This window comes from Anser cygnoides, chromosome 4, assembly GCF_040182565.1.
Source record: "Anser cygnoides isolate HZ-2024a breed goose chromosome 4, Taihu_goose_T2T_genome, whole genome shotgun sequence".
Classification (NCBI taxonomy): Eukaryota; Metazoa; Chordata; class Aves; order Anseriformes; family Anatidae; genus Anser; species Anser cygnoides.
The window spans coordinates 23,782,455-23,806,252 of record NC_089876.1 but is presented as its reverse complement, the minus strand read 5'-3'; the positions used below and the strand labels follow the sequence as shown (position 1 = coordinate 23,806,252).

General features: G+C 40.5%; 1 protein-coding gene across 10 annotated transcripts in view; it reads right to left on the bottom strand.

Moving 5' to 3' along the window:
• Nucleotides 1-13,476: 13,476 nt before the first annotated feature.
• The window catches only part of TBC1D1 (TBC1 domain family member 1), a 114,210-nt gene continuing 103,888 nt past the window's right edge, over nucleotides 13,477-23,798 (bottom strand). For all 10 annotated transcript variants that reach the window (XM_013185985.3, XM_048072969.2, XM_048072967.2 and 7 more), the window contains 3 exons: nucleotides 20,114-20,283; nucleotides 17,625-17,795; nucleotides 13,477-15,507 (listed from right to left, as the gene is read on the bottom strand). In XM_013185985.3, the coding sequence (XP_013041439.3) occupies nucleotides 15,307-15,507; nucleotides 17,625-17,795; nucleotides 20,114-20,283 (542 nt within the window). In that variant the 3' untranslated portion in view covers nucleotides 13,477-15,306. The remainder of the gene's footprint in view (nucleotides 15,508-17,624; nucleotides 17,796-20,113; nucleotides 20,284-23,798) is intronic.

The following is a 23,798-nucleotide window of genomic DNA, read 5'->3' as shown; positions in this document are numbered from 1 at the left end:
GCTGCATCAGCAGCAGAGTTTTTCTTAAAGTCTCTGGACATCAAACTTACACATTTGTTTACTAACCATCACTTGTATTTCCTCATAGCCCTACTGACTGGTATCTAATGACAGAAAGTCAACTTGCAGTACATCATCTAAACCGTTTAGCTGTTTTCAGATCTTCCGCTGGAGGATTCTTTCAGATCTTCCGCCTATACCAGTTCCAGCAGTGCTGTCCTGCTTTGTTACCCACCTTTTTCCTGTACACTCTTTCTCCCCTGGGCCCTGCACACAGATGCTGCGGGTGAGGTGTCCATCTCATTGACCTAATGCAGAGGGCTCAGCTTGCTGGAGAGGCCTGAGTCAGGGGAAGCAAGGATGCACTGGCGATAGGGACTGAAGGCACGGTTCTGCAGCATCTTTTGTGGGCTGCAGCTGGTAGCTGGCCAGCTGTGCTGCTGTGGTGAGGCAGGGAGGTTTGGGGTGCACCTCACACTCCAGGGAGCTCAGTCCTTGCACCAATCCACACCACTCCACAACACCACAGGTGGTGCTTTCTAAAGGTGCATGCTTAATTAAACTCCATTTAGTTCAGATGTCTAATATATAGTCAAAAGCAAAAAAGTACCTTTTAAAGATTTCAGGTGCATGCAGATTGCAGCTTATGCCTTACCACCAACATCCCCTGCCAAAATCATTAATAACTTTCAATACTTTCTGCTGCTATACTCCAGCTTCTCTCTCCTGGCTCAGTGTCACTGTGTCCTGCACTTGGGCTAGGAGGTCACCCCCAGCAAAGACAGCATCGATCAGGGATTAGAGGGTGGAGTGGAGGTAAGGGCCCTTCACCTTCATCTCTTCTGTCTCTCCTCTGCAGAGTGGGCCCAAACAGGGCCATCTGAACTCATTACATTTCCATTACTGTGCATATAAAAAGGGAGAAAATGTAATATCCTCTCTAAAGCTCTTGAAATCTACCGATGGAAATCTTTATTGAAGAGCAGATAAATTGAACAATGTTTTCTAGGTAGCTTTTTTTTTTTAACATAAAAGAGTAAAATTGCCAGGATTTTAATTTGGGATGATAAATGGAAATTATGATATATTTTTTTCTGGATAAGTTTTTTTTTTTTTTCTCAGTTGTTAAATTACAGTACCCAGTATTGAATTAGATTTCATAATGTTGGCAAGAATATGAGAATAATAAGAGTTCAATACAACACAAACATCTGATACATTTTGACTTTAACAAAAACACCTACATTGTTCAGATCTTTTTCTCAATAAAAGGGAAAATATCACCAAAAGACTTTTTCTGTGCACTACATTAAGCCAGGCGTTAATTTTCCAGTGACAATCAGCTCTAGATGAGCTCTGTTCATGTGCACCCACCTTTCCCTTAGCTAGGCATGGGGTCCGGGTAATGGCGAGTTACCCGTGGAGCTACCTATGGCACTGAGCATATCCATGAGCTCAGTGGTGTCCCAACTGCAATGCTGCATGTAAGCAAAGTGGAAACTCCTCAGAGCCTCCACAGAACAGAATTGGGGCCAAATATTGTCCTGGCTTCTGGGAGTCTGACACCTGGCATGTTCCAACATCTCAGAATCAGTTATGGAAGTAGATGCCAATTAGGAGAAAGCAAGAAAAAAAGAGAGGTTTCCCAGGTCTTTTTCATGGTTTTTGTTTATGTTTGTTTCTGTGAGAAGCTCTGCTGACAGGCGGGCAGCCACCTGCCGTGTGTAACACTGAGTAGGCCTCATGGGTTACGGGGCTGCCCGAGGGTCATGGTGTTTGGGCAGAAATGTGCCTTGAGAGTAGAAGATGGGATTGCCCAGACGTCTTTCTACACAGAGCGTCAGAAAGGCTGCTTTCTTTCTGCGTTCAGATGGTCTGCTACGTGAGCAAGTTACTTCTCCTCACAGCTAAAGGCTCACAATGCTCTGAGACATCACAATAATATAATGCTGGCCTTAAATTTCCTCATTAGTTATCAGAGCAGCTGGTAGAGAAAACGTGTATCAAAATATATGCTGTGGTCTTGAAGTCTTTGAGTGGTAACAGAAGGCTGAAAAAACTGTTACCTCATCCTCCTGAGGTAAAGTTATTCCTAACCTTCAGTCCTGCAATTACTCTCCTCCGAAACCATGCGCCAGTGGAAACCAGTGGCAATCTTAACATCATTAGTATTAACAGCCCGCTTGTCTTTTTTAATGAAGGTCCTTCTGTCTGGCATGCATGCTGGTTAGTCGGGGACTGAAATAGATATGGCCACGAGGAGGGGACTTAGGAGTTTCGGTCAGCAAAAGCCTGTGGGGTAACCAAGGCGGCATGCGCGTGATAAGGTCAATTGTGCCTTAACATCAGCCGGTTCAGATGCTGCCGCGTCCTATCTGGGCAGATGACTACACTCTGAGCCCGAAGGGTCATCAAATACATTAGCTGTGATTAAAATCATTACCTCTCGTTGTAAACTTTGCCTCTCCAGATAAGGCAGAGGTGCAGCAATCGACAGTGGGCACCGTGCCCTTGGGAGGGCCTGCGCAGGCTCCTGAAGTGTGAGCAGGCTCACGTCTCTTGAGGGTGGGACAAGCGCCTCTCGCGCTGGTTTAAAGGCGAAACGAGAAGTTTCCATGTTTCTGTCAGGTCGATACGTGTGAGGAGTACAGAGCAGGGAAGCCAGTCCAACCTTCAGGCTGAAGCATCACGCTGAGGAACCATCAAAGTCGGGAGTCGTCACTTTAAATCGCACTTCTATCGAGCTTTTCTCGGTGGGGCCTTTCTTAACTCTGTTGTTCCGAATGAAAGGTGGAAAGTCTGATAAACTTCAGTGCTAAAAATAAAACTAGCGCAGATGAACTTTAAAGTATATGTGACTGAGTCTCATGTGATCAGGGGACCCAGCGCTGACAGGGACTCGAACTTAATGTAAGCTAAGTGACAGTGTTCTTTCAGCCCGTGCTGGTGGAGAGCACATTACTGTTTGCAAATAGTACAATTCTGCTTTTACCTCATGACATCAGTGGACCACCTCTAAGAAACAAATGGAGCTGATTTTAGCTGAGTGTTTGTAATGTTGTAGTTTAGCTCTGTCAGCATACTAAGGTAAAACTGAATGTAAAAAAGAGTTCAATGAATTTCATGCTAAATCCTAGTACAGGAGCCGGAAACCTCAGGTCGAGGTCCAAAGTGGAAACCGTATTTAGCTTTAATGCTATGTGCTATTTAAAGACTTATTAAAACATTTTCCAGAGCTGCACTAGCCTGAGATATTGCTTAGGAGTAATCCTGCAGCTGTTTGTTTGTAGCACATACAGGAACTGTGCTTCGTCTTGTGGGGCAGGTTGGCTTTTTGCTGTTCTTTTTTTTTTTTTTTTTTTTTCCCCACGGTGTTTCTGTTTTGCTGACTTCAAATAAAGGTAAATTACTTTTTTTTTGTGATAAAGGCCCCCTTTGGTGGGCTCTACAGCCCACATTCGCTGTGGATAGTAAGGTGTTCATGCCCAGCTGATTTTTTCTGCTGTAGGGTAGCATTGTGATGATCTCCAGCCTCTCTGCCCAGCACCTCCAGCTCTCACCCAGAGCCCTCAGCTATGATGATGAGTGCTGGGTAAGAGCATAAGGCAGACAGAGATCATTCTGCTTGTCTTCTGCATTCTCCATCAATTAATTCATTGCTTTTACAAGTTCCAGAAGTTGTTTCATGGACTAAGACTCACACGATCCTATAATTACAGCTCATAAGAAGTTTTCATCAAAGCTTTTTCAAACCAAAATTATATTATTTATTGTCTAATCGATCAAAACTTTTCTTCTCCAAATCATTCAAAATTCCGAAGATCATTTCCTGGACAAATCTCGTGGCTCCCACTTCCTTGAGGAGTTGTTGGCAGAGAAGTCCCTTTGAGCACAAGTCATCTGAAACAACATTACCATCTAGTGGAGATTTTGTTCCACCGCTGAAGTGAATTCCCTAGCACAGAAATAACAACACGCTTTGTGGCTGTTGCACAAATGCCGAATTAGGAAGTGTATTAAATATTTGTTTTGAAACTCAATGCCTGAGGTTGACTGACTGCTTTAGTTTAAGAGTGATAGAGTCTTTGAGTCGTAGTGTGGATCAGTAATGTTAAAGCAGGAAATCAATACAATACTCACCAAATAAGTTTGAATTCCCTGAGATTTGCAGAAGGAAGCATTGTTTGATATCCACTCTGGCAAAGCAGCTAAACCTAAACCTGCAGAAGAGAGAACAGAAAAATGCAATTATCCTATATACAAACTATGTACAAGTTAAAGCCCAGCATTAATCAATACAAATCAAAGCAAAATACACAGGTTTGGTGTAAACGGAAATCTTGAGGCAGGATCAGCGACGTCTGCTTCTGGAAACGTCACTGGGACCCACCAGCCATCCTTCAAATGCTCCCCCCTTGCAGGCAGGAGGTCTGACATCAGGGCACTGAGCATCCCTTGTGTTACGTGCAGGAGAGGTGTGCGAGACAGATGCTGGCGGTGGCAGGCCTGTCCTGCTGCTTGCAGGGCTCTCCTGCCCCACATCTCCACCTGGCCCTTTCTACAGTTTCTCCCCAGTGCCCAGTTTGTTTATCGGGTTTCTCAAAGATGCCCCACAAGTTGCTTGACTTGCACAGCCTTTGGCACAACAAGCTGCACTTCAGCGCAGACCTTCACCTGTTGAAGGTGTCTGCCTAGAGCCACATGTGCAGAGCTGTACCGAGGATTTGGTTCAATTCCTTTACTCTCCTGTTTTTCCCATGCCATTTAGAAAAAATACATCTTGTAGAAGCTGATGTCTGCAGGAGATGGAAGCGCTCTGCACAGCACAGCACTCAGCAGCTTGCATAATGCTGAACAAAAGCATTACAGCACCTCCTTTGCTTAGGGTCACAGTTGCTGCTTTGCTTTGGAGATTATAGGCTTAGGTCTTAAACTCTAAGGGTAATAAACACATTCAAAAATAACCCAGCAACAAAAAAAACTGCCCCAGGGGCAGAATGTTATCTGAGGCGGGAATAACAAGGGGACCATCTTGTTCCTGCTGGAATAGGGGATTACATTCTCCACCCCTTCCAGGAACAAATATGGGTCCTTTAATATCAGGCACTAAAGGAAAAGTAAAATGAAACAGCAAAAAATAAAGAAGTTTAAATCTCTGCCAAAGTTTTGTGGGCTTTCTTTTTAAAATCAGTTTTCTTCCCTTCCTGATAAGATGCAGGAGGGTAATACTTTACTATGCTGGCATTTCTTCCCTTATATAGATAGAACATGCTAGCTCTGGGAGACAGAAAGTCCCCAAAACTTGTAATTAAGAAGACAGTTACCATCTGCCTAGCGTAAGCCCACATTATAATCAGCCTGATTTTTGTGATGGGTTTGGGTATGACAGCTGTTTAATTTCTAAACCTCCCCCAGAAACAGCAATGGCTACACAGCCAGGCTAATTGCCTGAAGCTTTGCAATCCTTGTGCAAAAGATGACTGGAGAGAGTGGGAAAAAGCACTCATACTACTGTCACAGAATGGTTAAGACAAATGGCCAAACGCATTATGGCAAGGGAATGAGCTTGGCCTTTTCTTTTTTTTTTTTTTTTTTTTTTGAATATTCAGCACAAATTTCACAATTCCTTCTGACCTCCCACATGGCTCAATAACTGCTTTTTTGACTCCAAAATTATGCTGGTTTGGTAGCTGGAGAGAACCTTAGTACATGCTGAACAACCAGGCAGCTTGGGAAGTTAGCACAGTTGGCAACTACTGAGATGCTTGCATTTTAAATTTGTTCCTTCATTCAAAAGTTCAGTAGGCAGTCAGGTCTCAGCTCAGTGCTTGCTCACCCATGTAGCAGAGGGGGCTGGAAACAACAGCATCTTGTTGATCATGCTCTATAAACTTCCAGGCTGGGATCTTAGGTGGCTCTTGTAAATCCCACAGTGGGATGAGAAATGTACTTATAGAAGTTCTGTTCCCCCCAGTGATATTTTAGAAAACCTTTAGGAAGTATCCTTTAGAAAGCCTTTAGGAAGGCTTCTGAGTGATCTTGATTACATTAGCAAGATGCAGGCTTAAGGAAATCAAAGTTTGTAAAGCAATGAAATGAACAATTATGCAGTTGGGAACAAATAATCTGTGCCACAGCTACAGAGTAAACATTGGGATCGTGGGAAATGCCCGTAACTGAAAAGGCCTGAGGAGCCACTGCCACTGTCAGCAAATGCAAGGTGAGTTCCCAGGGTGTGCTGGGACAAGAAGTCTAACATCACCTGCAAACATGGAGACCAAGGGCTAACCCGGGATGTGGAGAACACTGGCAGTGGAACATTGTGTGCCATTTCTGTGCCTATCCTTCAACAACTAAGAAAAATTGCAGGAGGTACCAAAGCCCACAGCCTAACCGGTCAAGGGCTGGAAAAATGCTTCACAACGCTTGCACATTCAGAGGACCTTAGTCAAGAGGAAGCCTTGAAGCTGACACCCAAAGTGTGTCTAATGGAGTGGTGTAGGCCAACGTGAGCGACTCCTGTATTCCCAGACCAATTCCAAACTGGGGGTTTTATCTGCATGGAGCCCAAACTAATAAACTTGGCTATGAAGCAAATAAATAAAATGTGACTTCTGTGTCAAATGAACATAGAATTTTACTTTTGTTTTGTTTTGTTTTGATTCTACCTGTAGAGGACTGTGGAAATATGCCTTAAGAAAGTAGCTCTACAGTAGGTCAGGAACTGAAGGAAGGAACTGAATTTGAAACCACAATGGCCCAAAAGACTTCCTTCACAGATTGAAAAGCAAGATCCTGAGATGCATAAACTTTCAGACTTCCCATGCCCTTGGTTTCCTTGGTTTGGATGATAGGGCTCGTTGCACTAGCTACTGCTGGGCATAGACCAAATGTGGTAACGAAGGCAATGGGGGAGAAAATATCCAATCTTTTAAGAGCTCTTTGTTCCAGTGGTTGATCTGCCTGGCCATGAAAGATGACGGTTGGCTCCTGTTTTCAGTCCTTCATCCATGTTTGACCTTCTGCTTTAGAAGAGTCATCATCTCTTGACCTGTGCTGGATCATAACCTGCTGGTTTTCCAGAAGATTCGCTTCACCAAAATGCACAGGATCGGTCACTACAAAGCAGGTGACTCTTGCTGACCCCACAAGCTGAAGCACGTACCTTAGTTGCCAGTGATGAAAGTTCTCCATCTAGTCTAGTTAGCTTTGGCATTTCATCGTGACGTGTTGGTTAAGTGAGAGACGGGAGCTTGCAGACACTGCCTTGGGTCCGTGGTACGTGCACATCCATCTTCACATTGCAAGACAGGGCAGCTGGTGGCAGGGGAATGCAGAAGGGGCTTTCAAGGGAAAGTATACTATAACCTTTTCTCTGAGATCACAGTGCTGTGACTAAATATTCCTGGAATTTGTAGGCCACAGAGCAGTGAGATGCTGCTTGTTGTTTGCTGGGATCACAAACCAGAGGTCACAGAAAGGGTTTGGGTAAATCCCTGTTGTCAGCTCTTTGCTTCTGAAACTCTCAATTCCTCCTTCTCCCACATACACTTGTGTTCCTTTAATCATAGGACTTCCTACTTCTTTTTTAAGCAAAAGCTGACAATTGAAGTTTTTTTCCTTTGTTGAGCCAAGAATTTTTTAAAAAGGGGAAATGAGAATTTACTGTACTTGGGACACACATTCAGCAAACAGTTAGCATGGATCCACTCAAATGTCCAAACAGACATTCCCTAATTTATCCACAACTTTAAGCAATGGTTGCCCTATTCTAAACCCATTTAGTAACACCTCGTAAGCATCTGCCACGACTAAAATAATATTCCTTTCTGGAAATTAGATACTTAGAAAAAAAATTGAGAGAATTGGAAATGTTGCCTTTTAATTTTTTTCCATAAATGCTGGTAATTTTTGGATGCCTAAGGATGCTCTGATGACAGAACTTGCTGTTTATGCATGCTTGATTTATGCTAACACAGACTTATTTTTCTTTCTCCATACGGAGCTTGACAGCTACCAGAGTACGGATAACGGCTTGCTATGGCACCTTTCACACTACCCAGCCCATATAAACTCGCATAATTTAACATAAAAGTCAGTAGCTGTATATGGCTCCATCATGCAATCTTATTAATACTGCAGGAGCTGAGTGAGCCATCTGCAGGTCCTGCAAACATATTCTTTGTACACGTAGGATAAAATGCTGCCTTACAGTCTGGACCACCCTCCGTTTTTTTGTCCTCCTGCAAACTCAGGTCAGTGCATTAAATCAAGCTTTCTACTGTGTCAATGTAGTTTAGCAGCTTAATGCCAAAAAAAAAAAATGGTCACAGGACTTGACAATTAAAACAAATCCAAATTTTATGAATAAAAAGTAATGTTTTATTGTTTTTAAAGGTAAGGTAGGTAGCAGGGACCAACAAGAGAAGTTCCAAGCAGAGACCTTCTGATAACAGACCAGCATCACGGTCTGCCTGCACTTCAGATCGACTGAGGTTAGGCATTGTAGAAGTGACTGTGGCTGGAAGTTGTTATATTGTTATTTACCTGTTATTTCTAAGAACTATTGAAACTGAAGCTTGTTTTCAGCACCATGAAGATACCAGTGTATCCCAGAGACATGCCAGAGGCTGCTGTATTAAAAATTCCTTTATTTTGTACTCCAGCAGGAAGCATTCTTTCCTAACCAGATGACTAGGTTAGGCGATCAAGTCTTAGCTGACTTTCGCCACTGTTTGAAAAGAACAACACATTTTCTTCATCTGAGAAGAAACCTTGTTTGTACTGAGGCCTGCCTCTATGCCCTCCATCATGAACTGAAAAAAACCCCACACCTAAAACAACAACAAAAAACAATACCTGAAGGCTTTCTGAAGTGTATGGAGATTATTTCACTATGCTCAGATTCCTGTTGCCCCTGCTCAATGGATATTTGCACTCATCTCTCTTTATGGTATGTTAAACATCCTACTGCAGAGATTCAGGCCTTGAAAATATCATGACTTTTATCATGGTCATCCCTACATATTATTTTTGACAGTCCAACTCTTTCCATTCTTAGTAGGCATCTTAGTATTTTCTACTCTCAAAGTGACTGTAATGCCAATCCAAATGCTTTAAAATTATTCTTTACTTACATACTGTTATTACTCTGCTACTTCACCAATTGCAAGGTTCACTGCTTCTCTATATCTCCTTGTTACCTCTGTCTCTAACCACTGAAACCACCATTTGAAACTCCTTACTAAAAAAACTAGACACAATTGTTGCAGCAGGCCATTAAATACCGAACAGCAATCACATTTCAATTTTTAATTTTTATTTAGGGTTCTTATTTTTGCCCTAAGAGAAAAGTAGAAATGATGAGCTGGGGAGACATACACATACTGCTAATCCCATCAAGAACTGGTGGCTTTGTGAGCTCCAAGTCCCAATCAGTGGCCAGCTCTTCAAACTACGCAGTTAACTAACACATGGAAGACACATCCTCTCAGTCAACTGTTGCCTTAGCAATTTCAAGTCTTTGACACTGCAAGGCACTTCGTTTTCTAAGGAGACAATATCCTGAGCATCAGGATGCTTTTCCTAACATGGAAAAATACTCCAAATAGGAGTATTCTAAGCATTTATTCATCTTATAACAGCTTATTTAAAAGTAATCTGAGAAAACAGAACCTGGATGCAAAGAAAAACTTCTTACATGCTAGTTAAACAGTTAACAAAAACCCAACACTTTCAAGAGAAGTCAAATTGTAGCAAGACAACTCTATTTCCCCCCCCCCCCCCCCCCCCCCCCCCCCCGAGGACTATCTTGATTAGACTGACTTGCTAATAACTAGTGAGAAATGGAAACTCACCACCTCATTACTAACAGAAGAACATATACAAAAGTTAATTATCATATTCTGCTTTTAGCTAGAAAGTGAAAAATGGATTTATATCACCTTTGTAGACAGGCAGTCTACTGCAAAATGTTAACGGACAGAAAGGGATTACAGGACGGTGATGGGCAGTGACAGACAGGCACGGGCATCCAGTTGAGTGTGGGCCCAACGACCACTGTCAGAACATCCTTGTTGGTCATTTTACTCCAAATCAAAAGCAGAATCCTGCTTCCATCTCATTCTGTAACAGCAGCATCTACTTGTGAAATACAATCCCTTAGAAATGTCAGGAAAATTTCCTAAAATCTCTTCGGCATTCTGAAAGGCTGTATGAGAAAAGCTGGGGGCAGGGAGCTAGTACAAGCTTCTCCAGAACTTTGGTTTTAATGAACTCTGTTCATTAAAGCTCCTCTGTTAGAAGAGTTTCATCATCTTTTAGCATCTATAGCCCAACAGCTTTTCAAAAACCCTGGAAATTTATGATGCAATTAGATAGAAGGAAAAAAAATCCATTTATATAAAGGAGTATCTCCTACATAATGAAGTACTTGCTGATTTGCTTTGGGTTATGCTGAAAAGGCCTACTCTGAGGCACTGAATTCTTGAGGCCTCAGGTTTGTTTAGATGAAAGGAACATTTCCTGGCAGCTGCAAGAGCAAATGAGTACCCAGTCATCCACCCTAATTTAGGTTATGTAAAACTTAGTGGGTGTAAGCCACACATGTGCCTTCTGAAGGCAATGCCTGGGTTGCGCTCCTGTCGGCTAGCTTGGCTGCCAGCATTCTTCTCCCTCCCACGTACCTGTGCGAGTAAAGCTCTGTTAAAGAAAAAATATTTCACATCACAGGGCGTGACACTATGTGAATACTGTACAACGATCTAAGGTGCCTCTTGCTTCAAGCGATCATGGCACTCATCCAGCTGTAGTCAAAATGCATTCTCTTTTCGATTTAGGCACTTTTTTTGGTGTCCTTAACATAGCAAGTAAACATGGTACCCTCTTTGAAGCAGAAAAGATCGTGATCACAATATTTTGCAATAGGTAGGAGACTAATAAGGGTCCTTCTACACAGGGTGACTTTTGTGTTGGAGGTCCCTGCGCAAGCTCTAAGGGAATCGGTGTGTTTGCTCAATGCACAGTGGCACGCAGACACACCGAAACAAGCTCTGACCAGACCAGCACTGGATTCAGCAGCAGACAGGTAACTGGAGCTGTGTTCTGTGCTGGGTGTTGGGAGCAGTAAGGGCAGGTGCAGCCCTGAAGGGAAAAGTGAGCCAAGAGCTGAGAGTGACAAGCAGGCAAGCAAGGGGAGCATCTTACTGACAAGAGGAAAGAGGGGAATGGGCTCAGGGCATGACACTATCCCAGCTCACTTGGCTAAGCAGCAGTGGCGTGCTGTGCCATGTTGAGGTATCAGGCTGTTTGCTTACAGTAAAATTGCAGCAGCTACTGCGGTGGCCTTGAGCTTCAAAAAATGAATCCAGTTCCTTGTTCCACTATGCGCTGTAAGACCACCTCCCAGAGGAGAAAACGATGAGTGGTGGTGTCCTCCATGCAGATTACTGTCCTTCATTCAGTGTCTTTCTAGCTGCAGTTTAATGATTTGGTCCTGAGTAACAGCAACTGTTACCAAAGACTACTACATTTGAAAAAAATAATCCTAAGAATATTGGTTGACTGGTGACGACACATTCCAATCCTTGCTACTCAGAATTGCTAGCAGTGCACCTGCTCCAGCACACCGACCAACAGCGGGAGGTGTTAGATACCTGCAGAGGACCCAGTAAGGAGGGTGTTTTAGTAGGACTGAGTTATTGTTGGGAGAGAGGTAAAGCTGCCAGGAAAGGATGATGCTCCAGTGACTGCGCTTCCCATTCTGCGCTTTGGGCAGAGCACTGGCTGAGCGCTGAGTACATTGCAGACCTTCTGGAACAATCTTTTGGACAACTAGCTAGACAGCTTGACCATGACTTAGATCCTCATTTCAGTGCCAGTGATAAATAAGAAACTGTAACATTGAACAACTTGGTGACTCAATTCTCGCTCTGAACAAGGGAAGGCCTGTAAATGTGTGCCTTTCATGAAGTGCTTTTGACCTTCTCACTCAATAGGCACTGCACCATCATTCTCAGATTCCATATTAAGCAGTGATTCTGGAAACAGACAACAAGACAAAATTACACAAGTACATCAGGCACCCAAAAGCACAAGGAGTCTCAAGAACCTACCACACACTACGTGCACTAGCTGGAAAAAACCAAACCTGAACAGGGTGACACACCACACCATACCACAGCAGGTCCTTCACCTACGGAGTGCTGTTCAGTGCTGTAGATTTACAGTAGCTACCTTTTTCTCGTTGCACATACCAATACTAGCTCCTTCTACATTTCAGACTAACCTCTTTCTGGACTACTGCATCGGTGTCACGCACCAGCACCCTGGCACAGCACCCTGCTGCTGTATGTTTTTCTTTTCTTCAGTAGCTAAGCAAAAGTCCTGAGGATTTTTACCTGTAGAAGAAGGGCGATGGAGAATATGTTGATTATTTCAACTTGGATTTTCCAGGAATGGTTCAGCTGGGATGCCTTCTGAGGATCGGTGTACGGATTTATAGCATATTGGTTTGTTTGTTTTAAGAACATTCAGTTTAGAATTAGAGATTACTGTTCACATGGAAGACATTATGTGATGACAATTACTATTTCTCAGACAACAGGGAATCTGATTTTACATATCCATAAGGCTGTTCACATACAGAATGAAGTAAGAGGAGGATGCAAGTGCCTGGGACTGCCTCAGGGCTCTAATTACTTACTTCTCACACTTCTGCAGGGAAAAGCTCCAAGCTTTTTGAAAATTGGGAACTGTATGTATGATATCTTCCTCCATATTCTTCCACTTTTGGCCCCTTTACCTGGAGAGGCCTGGTGAGGAAAATAGGCATAAGATGGGGAAAGACGTACTGAAGCAATATACTATGTATCTGTTTCAGTGCAAGCTGCACAAAGTCTTAATTCAGCTACTTTGTTCACGTTCAAATCCTGGACTAATGGCTAGTGTGACCCCATGCTTGCCAGCCATTTGTATGATTAACAAATTTGTATTAATTTGCATATGTACAAATAGAAAATTCCTATGTGCCTACAGAAAATTCGGCTCCCTGCTGAATTTGAAACAGTTATATGGTTACAAAAGTAAACATTTCCTTATTATCTGCTTACCGTGTTTGTGCATTCAGAGAACAGTTATTTAGCTCTGACCTACACCGTGCACTTCTGCAATTATGCAGATTCTTGATGAAGTACTAGAAGTAATCCTCCCCTTCAACGCTGAGAGAAGCAAAACTCCAAAAAAAAGGAATGCATCCCTGGAGTCATGCAGAATGTGCTTCACTTTAGTCAACGTGTGCAGGTGCAGGTCCCAAGATCACAGCTGGATCCTGAGCATGTTTATGAAGTCTCAAGAGTTTTCATTAATTGTCATTGTACTGCAGCTTCAGGGACAGTCTCACCTCACACAGTTCTGAACTGCCATCCCGCAAACTATATTTTTATTTTTAAATGTAAAAATAAATTACAAGCATTGATGTAGGCATAGATTATTATTTTTATTGCTCTTGTTAAAGTCAGTGTATGAATTATGGCACGATGGTGTAAAAACGCAACGTTATGGAGTGCTCTAACAGTACGAGGTCCATTCTAACAAGGTTTTAAACATGAAGCATGAGCTTCAGTATGGATTTCCAAATAAAAAGCAAGCTTTTGAGGTAAATGGATTAATAATAATTAATCTGGAATTTTAATACTAAGTGAAAACAGAGTGGATTTGCAAGAACCAACCATATTTAAGACATGACAGTCAAACAAAGATTTAGAAATTGAACAGTAAATTCTCTTTTTCTTTTTGAACTACTTGGAGGTATTTGTTTTGCACGGTAGATGAATGTTAAACTACAATCACAATGCATCAGAAGGACTTCCATGAAGAAAGGAAAAAAGCAAAACAAAACCTTTTCTACACTGCCAGTCAGAAAATAAAACAAAACTCTGTGCTTTGAAGTTTTAAAAATAAAAATAACAATTTAAGAAGGAAAAAAAATCACATCTCCTGGGTAAATCTCCACCAAGACAACACATTGATGCCTATTAACTCTGTGCTCGGGGATAAATCAAAACTACAGCACTATTTAATTCTGAAGCAAACCCAAACAACTGGATATCCACGGACATTATTGCACTTGTAGCAGTGGTGCTTCAACTGGCCTGAAAACTACTTTCACTGTATTAAGGAAACTGATGTTTTTTTACCGGTGTAATCATACTCAAAAGAGGCAAAAGAATGGTGTCCTAATTCAAACTGCCATACCCTTCGTAAAGCAGTTTAAGAATCTCTGGCACAGCATGAAGCTCTCGAAATGCCTCCAATGCTTAGAAAAAAGTCTTAAAGGGTGGATGAGTGGGCATAGAGTACCAAATAAAGAGGAAAAAGAGATTGTGGGCATTAGCTTCCCCGCAAAATGATGTTTTACATCACACAGCAGATCAGAAATAAATAAAATGAAACTTGAAGAGTCTGAATATAAAACCTTGGATGATGTTGCAGGAGTCACAGGCTTCACCAAACCAATGTCAGTGTATTTTGTTAAGCATAATGCAATTACTATATACATTATGTACGTTTATCAGATAATGCCAAGTAACAATACACTAAACTAATGGATGTTAAACAAAAATATATTAAAACAACACACTTTTGAAAACAGATGGCAACCCCTAATTACGCATAGTTACATATGATGAAGTCCAGCTCTCTGGAGTCCAATAGACTGACACCTTCAAGCATCAGGAAACAGTTATCTGAGGCATAAACAACACAATCAACAGAACCAAGTCAAGCTACAGGGGAAGTACACTGACAAAATTACCTCAAGTCCAATCACAAAACTCTCCAAATTTTACCACTGCATAGCTGCAGCGAGGCAGCCATCCATTCAAAGGTTTTACACTGCCATATTTCTTCAGAGGAGCTTCTAAAGGACGTGCTATTTAGCATGGTGTTGATCTACACACAAAATACGTAACAAACAAAGCACTTAGGTTTAGAAGCACTTATGGAAGAATCCATGACATCTTTACAGCATATTGTGTATGAATGCACACACTATTAAGTTTCTCTTGCTTATTATGATGTGGCATCTTACTGTTCATAGCATTTCTACATACTAAGAAGAAAGAGCCATCTCCTGGAGGAACCAGTTTCTCTGATCTGGGCAGCCACTGCACCTGTATCTGGCTTTTTGCTAGAGTACGGCATGTACAATGAAGGTGACAGTGTCAAATCCCCATGAATCATGACAAAAAGAACCAGTTCTTCCCTTCTTTTTTGCTCAGCTTCTCTGCTCTGTTACAACAACAGATCTCAGTCAGCATCCAGGTGCTCTTGCCCAGTGAGTAGAGGTTTCTCGTCTGTATCACCAATCTTTTTCCGCATCTCTTCCACTGCCTTCTGCAAAGCTGTTCGCTCCTGCTCAAGAGTGAGAATTGACTCCTTCAGTTTGCTTTCATTAGTCAACAACAGCTCTACCGTGGCTTCAAGGTTTTGGATCTTTCCATTAGCCACCTTTCAAAGAAGGAAGAGAGGGAAAAAAAAAAAGAAATTAGTAACTGATAAAATACTTTCCAAAATGACGGAAAATTGCAAAAGTAAAATGGAAGTCTGAATGCTATTAGATCTGTACACTTTAGACAATTACTACTATAGCGTTCCCTGTAACAAGAAACCTCCCTCTCTCAACTTGATTGCTTTGACTCATTCACAGTTAACCGTACAATATAATGCAAAGTAGATCAAATGAGAAAGTTATTAAGTCTGCAAATTACATACCAAAGAATGGCAGGTTAAGATAAGTCTCTGCATGGGTCAGTTAGGAGACATTTTTGCCCAACCACATTTGTTGAATTCTACACTGTTTGCAAAGCAAAGACAGCTTAGCCTGTTAGTTACACCTCATTTCTTCTCCACATTGAGTCCAACAAATGCTAGACTTGGAGGCAAGCAAGGTGACGATTTAGTGTAACATACGAACAGACAACAAATCTGGAAAAATTCCAGTTGTGTATTCCTGATTCTCCTTCAAGAGGCTGCACATATTGCCATTCTAATTCACGGTGAAACAAAGCATGATATCATTCAAATTCATCATGTGAGACCTGAAGCTGAGGTGCTTTGTCAAAAGCAGAGATCTGTTTGGAAGTTTCATCACTGGATAACATTTGAAAAGAAAAGACCATTTGGGAGGTCTCAATTTTCAGGGCAGTATTTCTTGTTTCTGATGAGCTCACTGTTCTCCATGTAATTATGGTGGTTTATCAAGTTCAGACTTTAGGGACAAAATATGGACAAACATGACCCACATGTTTTGGTCGTGTATTTTCCTCATGTCAGCAACAGCTCACCTTTCACGATAGGAAAGGAAGGCTAGTGAGACCCACCTAAAAGAAAAAGGGACTGCTGCAACACTACAGATAGTTCCCCACCATGATGCTAGGTGCTGTGTTGCACTCAAGTGAAGATGAGCTTTGTAAAAATAAATAAATAAATAAATAAATGCTTAGGGCTGCAGTGTCTTTAAGGACAGGGGGGTGGAAGATGTCCTGATGCAGGTATCTATATAGGACATCTCATCTTGAACCTCATCCCAGAAACCCCTCTGCCACGTGCTGCATTCAACCATTTCCTTGCCCATGTGCCTGAAGCTTTATGAAAATGTCTTGCAGAGGAGTTTCTCTTGTTCTGAGATCTCTAAGATTCATCTTAGCACCTGGAACAGGTTCAGGTTCAGATCTCACACAGTCAGAATTTACATATTAAGCAGACTTTTGTTAGGAAAGGCAATTTTGGTATGCATTGTTGGCTGGCTTTAGCCATGATACAGGACCAGTGGCTGAGAAACCTGAACTCCTTCACTCACCTATTACCTTCCAAAGTCTATGTCTTTCACAATAATCAAGAAGCTTGAAGCTGCAAATAGAGCACATTGTCTGCTTCTTACCCTTGAACTCCCTTTATTCATCAAATTAATTGTGTGGTTGGAAGTTTTACAACAAATGTCCTGTTGTAAAGCAGCCAGAAGGCTGACTTCTTGAACAGTTAAGCAAAGAATAACCCCTACAGAGACCAGGGTGTACTGCCTCTAAAAAAAGCTGCAGACTGAACAGGCACAGAACATAAATTAAACATTATTATTTCATATATTATCTAAGCCATCTGGATAACAGTTTTTGAAAAAACAAACAAAACAAAAAAATCTTGCAAGATAGACCATGTCTTTACAGACAGTAAATCCCATAGATGATGCATCTCTAATTTGTGACACTGGCATTAGCTTTCCCCTTCATAATAGACTAGTATCCCTGCTGTAGTAAAGCAGTGACTGAAATATGTAAAAACAGAGTTGTGAAAGCACCTTATGTATTCTCAGTCTTCTATAGCTATGATTTTAATTACAAGAGAGGAGAGTGTAAAAGGAATCAGCTTTTCACTAATTGCAAGCACGTGCTATATCCACAACCTATTCTGAGATTTCTTTAAATGCTAAACTAGATAAAACTTTAAGTGGCTAAGCTTCTAAGTCACTAGACCAAACACCAGCCTCTTCTGTGCCTTAGTATGGGATGGTCTCTTCTGAAAAGGTGGATAAATTAGAATGTTAATTAAATATGAAACATAAACTGTACCTGCAGTTCTTCCAGGAGATCAAAGTTCTGTTTGCGCAAGCTACTGTTTGCCTTTTCTAATTTATCCAGTCTCTGATTGTCATTTAAAGACGAATCTATAAGCTCATCCTGAAGCACATGGTATTCGACTTCATAAGCTTGCAACTGCTTGGCAATATCCATTTCAAACACCTGTTGTATATAGAAATGTTATTAGGTGCTGTGAAGATTAAAACTATAGCTCATTCAATGCCTTAAATCCCATGGATCTAAACTTGGATACCTAACTGCTGCATACAAAAAAGACAATTTTTGTCAGTCACATTTCCTACTCTGGAGAAGGGAAGGTTGAGGAAGTAGAGTTCAATACAATGGCATTTAAAACTTTGCTACTAATTTATTGCCTGCCTTCAGCAAAATCACTCATGCTAAAGTTTTCAAGAAATTTAGAATTTTTAGGGAATTCCTTTTTCTAGATTTCAAATTTAATGCATCTCAGTTGGGCATAAACTCTCCTAGACATATTCAGAACTAGATGTCACTTTAGAAGAGTGCAGTCCAAGCCGCTGTGCCATAAAAGTGTAAGACTTTTCCACAGCAAAATGAAAGGTTCAAATGAAAAACATTAAACACTGTTAGGTTTATTTATGATTCTACTATGCTCCGTGAGCCTGAAAGAAAATGAAATAATCTATCCTCACACAAATACACCTTAAACATTACGTAATGTCAAAGCAGATTTCTTTAATTGTTAACTACAAATCACTGAAATAAGTGCTCAATCTTATATAAGAGTATTAAGAAAAATCTTAGATTTTAAAAGCACATAAATAAATTGAGGTGCACAGAGAGACCCAAGGGAAAAAAGCCCTGCTGTTGAATTTTTCCTTTCTCCAGGTTTTGGCAAACACCTGCTTTCAAATCATTCTGGAAACATGATTCTAAGGTCCCCAAGACGGTTATCTCCCTTGAAAGCAGGGAAAAAGCATTTAAATGAAAAGGACAAGTGGCCAATAACAGAATATATTAGAAACCAAACTCAAGTTGATTTTAAAATGCACCTGGAAAACAGCCCATAATTAGAAGTTCATGGGTTAGCATTAGTAAGGTGGGGATTGGGCTCTTCTCCCAAGCACCAGGTGATAAGACGAGGGAGGGGAAATGGCCTCAAGCTGCACCAGGGGAGGTTGAGGTTGGATGTTAGGAGAAATTTCTTTACTGAAAGGGTTGTGCGTCACTGGAATAGGCTGCCAAGGGAAGTGGTTGAGTCACCATCCCTGGAGGTCTTCAAGAAATGTGTGGATTTACAACTTAGTAGCGTGGTTTAGTGGTAGACTTTAGTACTAGGCTAAAAGTTCGATTAGATGATCTTAGAGGTCTTTTCCAACCTGAACGATTCTATGATTATATTATTCTTTTTATTTTTAAACCTCTTGTAGTTTATACCTCTTGGAAATGAGTCAAAAAAATCAAATGCTATCTTAAATATCTGATGAAATATCAATAATTATTTCCTATTTTGTTCATCTGCACGGTAGGCAAGCTGTTAAATATAGTTGAAGAAAACATTAGGTTTATGAGGTGTTTATGACACCTGTTACATATGCTATAAAAGTTATCTCAAGTAGTTGTACAGAAGAAATACAAATCTAAACACTGAAGGCTGAAACACATTTCATCTGGGTTTGGCTATACATATGGAACTCTACCTTTCTGCATGCTCTGAGCATCTCTGGAAAAAACGGTACAATTCAGCAGGGCAGACTGTTAGCTCCTCTCATGACCTCTGCCACTTTTAGCCTTTCTGCTCTTGAGAAGGGAGGGAAATCCCTGCTGTCATACCCAGAGTATCATATTTGAAAGGGATGAAACATGAGGCAAATCAAAAGTTTGACTTGAAAGCTAACCAACTGAAGGCAAGCTATGGCATGTAAACCCAACGCCACACTGCAGAAGGGGTGAGGAGGATGGGGATTAGCCTAGGAGCCGTGTACAGACTGCAAGGCATGTCAACCTGCTGCTCTTTTCAGCCATTATAGACAAAGTCAACAAAGGGAGGTCTCTACTTTTGCTAATGCAAAGTCAGCATTTGTAAGGCTCCCGTAATTCAGCTTTTGCTCCAGAAATTACTTGGAGAACACGATTATTTGGAGATGTGAAAACTCAGCAGGCTTTTAGCACACCTTGCTGCTTTTTTGTGGAGTGCACTGCATATGGGTTGTAACAGTGCTGCCAATAACAGCCATTATGCACACCTCTGAAAAAAAGTAAACATTTTAATTAAGGGTTCATAAAGTGATCATAACCAACATGTACATGTAAGAATACAGAGGTACTACACTAGTCATATGCTTCCAAAAGATTTCAACACCTTCAGAACTACAATAACAGAATTCTTCTCAGCTGGAAGTAACACAATACATTGTTGGGGTTTTTCTGCCAAGACCTTGTTAAAAAAAAAAAGCGTTATTTCTTTTGCATTCTACTCATACGTTCAGATTATTTCATACCTGACTAATGGTCTTTTCCATTTGTACCAAACCCAAGTTGGGGAGAGTGTTTTTAATAAAATCAACAATAGTTTCTAGGTTCTCATGCTGCAGAATCAAGGGCTTATGGCTTCCCAAAAGGCTTAAGGCCACTTTAAATATAGCCTCTGATCCTTGAAGGAAGAGCATATCTGTGAAAACAAACAAAAAACAGAGTACATCAAGCAAGCACATTTTTTGACAAGAATATTAAAACAATAAAATGTCCAAAGATAATAACTTCTCCTAAGGGCAATCTGGAGGCTAGATATACTCTGCCAGACACATCCTTTTGTTACTGAGGCTACAGCTTCAGATATCTTGCAGGATCAGCATTATTACCATGAACAGCACACTTGACTAACAATCAATTATTTCATTTGTTCAGTGAGTTTTCATCCAATAAATCCAATTCAAATTTAAGCTAAACACATATAATAAGCCAGGTAGTCAAATTTCGCAGCATTGTTACTTTTTGTGCACGTAGTAGTTTTGTGGGCTTTTTTCTTTTGAAATGTTCATGGGAATGAGGAAATAAACCAGCAATTGTGGAATTTACTGCTAAGTCTTCAGTTCTGAACTTGAACAGAATTCTACTCCTGATGACATTTAAAATCTTCATAACAAAGGGCAAAAACTACACCCGAAGAAGTAACTGAAGATCCAAAGTTCCGTACTTTTCTGCTCTGGAGGACAATGCTGCAAGTTCTCTGTCAGACAACGCTGAGCACACAAGACTAAATGTGCATTTTCCAGCAGTATCAACTTTCATGGGCATGTGCTTATTTTTAGTAGGTGTCTCAACCACTTACATTAATATTCTAATAGCTACATGAATAAGTACCTTCAAATCTTAGTAATACAGCTTAAGTGCTAATATTACAGGTGGCCCTGCAGTGACAGCACCCTGGCATACATTCAAGCACACCGAAGCCACAGTATTTAACAACCTTTTACTTCAACTGCCTTTCTTTTCTTTTCCTTTACAAATTTCCTATGTCTTTATAGAGGCAAGATACGGAAGACTGCAATCAAAGCATCAGACAAGAAGCAAACGCATTTGTCCTCACCAACCCATCAGTATAAACAGCATTGCCTTGCACTTGACTTTCCTGCTACTAGAACTCAATCCTCTACTGGCTTTATTGAAAGATTTGCTACAGGCAAAAGCATCTAACATATGAAATGGTACTGCTGGACAAGCCTTTCTTACCCTGGGCTTTCATTAGATTCTACTCAGGAGAAGTGCTGAAAGTTGGACAGATAATTAAAAAGTAAAATGCAGTTTTTCTATTTGACTCATAAAACAGTCTGTAGGTTAACCTCTTTCTAGCCCACTGCTTTTATGTATCACTTGTAAAGATGAGAAAATAATGTAATTTTATTCTGTATTTTCTAAGTATACTTTTATTTTAAATAGGGCTTTACTTTCCCCTTCCTTGCATTTGAAGCTGTGAATGAAGCCACAATCACTTACGAAGCAGCACAATGACACCAAATAAATAGTATGTCTTCATGATCAAAAAAAGGAAGAAAAAAAACACACAATAAGGGAAATGATTACTAGCAAAACCACAGATATCTCTGATGTAGTAAAGAGCATATGAAAATGCTGGCGAACTGCCTTTCTTAGTAAAAAAAAAAAAAAAAAGTTTTTTTTTTCTTTCCGAATTTGTATCAGAATGAAATCCCCCTCTTGTGCTCTTTTACATTTTAGGCTGAAGCTGCAACTCATTCCACTATTCTTTCTCACTGTTTGAGAAAGAAAAGCACAAGTAATAACTAACCATAAACCTTGCACTTGGCTGCCATTCATCCTAAAAGTGGTATAAAGTTTTTCAACTCTGGTTCAACGTGAAGTCCAAAGGCAGCAATGATTGGAAAGGGATAACAGAGTAGGCATCTGCCCCAATTGCATACTGAAACAGTATGTGATGGGAAAATGTTTTATAGGGAAAGCTATATATTATGACATGGAATGCTAAAGAACAGCTAGGAAACTCAAAGTGATAAAAACAGAGCTGAGAATAACACGTACCTATGACTCAGCACCTGCCCCACAAAGACAGGTAGTTTAACTCAAGGTGACCTGTAAGTTGTTAACCAACGCCTGTATGAGCTGAGCTGGTAATACACAGCTGAAATCCTTCTCTCATTTAAAATAGCAAGTACTTAACAAAGACCCATTTGTTATCCACTCCCCACACTTCCTGTTAAGTGGGCTGCTAGCCAGCGACAGCAACCCGAAGGTACCCAAATTAATGGCAGCATGACTGGCAGCCCAGAGGATTTCAAATTCAAGTTTTATCTATAATCTTGGAACAAAATAAACGTTTTTCTATCAAGTCTCCTCCACTGATAAGTAAATAGGGGTATTAAGGAATACATCTTTGTTATGCTGTATTTTCATTAGATTCTACTCAGAAGTGCTGAAAGTTGGACAGATAATTAAAAAGTAAAATACAGTTTTTCTATTTGACTCAGAAAACAGTCTTTACGGTAGCCTCTCTCTAGCCTACTGTTTTCAGATATTATTTGTAAAATACTTTAAAAAAAATATGCTCTATGTAAATCTACGGGAAGTGTTCTGTAACAAGTGCATTAAATAGCAGCAGGGCTTCACATATCAAGGGTTCATAGACAGCATGTTAGAAAATGGCAGTGCACTCAGTCTTAATAGCCTATAGATGAGTTACTTAGACTTTAAAGGCAACATTCATCTCAAGAATTCCAAGAAATGAGCAATGAAAACATACACACATTCTGCAAAAGTGTGTGAACACAGGGGTCAGAGGTGGTTCGATCCTAATTTGTAATAACACTAACAGCAGCCACCAATAAAGTGACAGGCTCAGTCCCTTTCAGATTTGCAGTTGCTTCAGTCTTCAGCATGGGTAAAGACAAGATTTTATTTTCTAATGTACAAGAATCCCCAGGGCTCTCTATTTACATAGTTCCAGTAAACATTGTGTTAAGAAACTGCTAAATACTTTGAGACATTAAAAACTTGCAAGTGTTGGTTATGCTGCACTCTCTCTCTAAGAAACAAAGATTTCAGGTGACAGTTTCAGTCACACAGGCGTTTCTTTCTTGACCTAAAATCTGCTATATGCAGAGCATGTATCTTTGCCTTCTATTTTAATGTAAAAATCTTTGCTTTTTAAAGCTCTGCAATCCTCCAATGATAGATAAAACACTAATCTGCATATTAAGGCAGAAATCCAAATATACTGGATACAGAAGGCACTTTTATACTCTCAGTGCAGTCAATAGCTCAATTCAAAGACTGTTATTATCGTGTGCAATACTGTGATAGAATAAGAATAACCAGAAGATGAACTGATGATAATCCCAGTATATAACACTTGCATACAACACTTTGTTTAGTTTCTAAATATTATCATTGCCAGCTAGATATTTGTCAGTGGAAGTTAACCTAACTGTTCCACAAAATAAATAAAATAAATCAAAATACTGTTTTCCCTGGAGTTAAGATGCTAATTACAGGACAAGTAGTTCTACTTAGCGTATACCATCATTATCAATGTGATTTCTTCTAACACAACTTGTGGCATGATGTTAACCAGAAACAGGACTGAATCTTTGTTGGCTTATCTTGGAATCTACATTTATTATTTGTTACTGTGGTAGGTGAGACTATAACTTT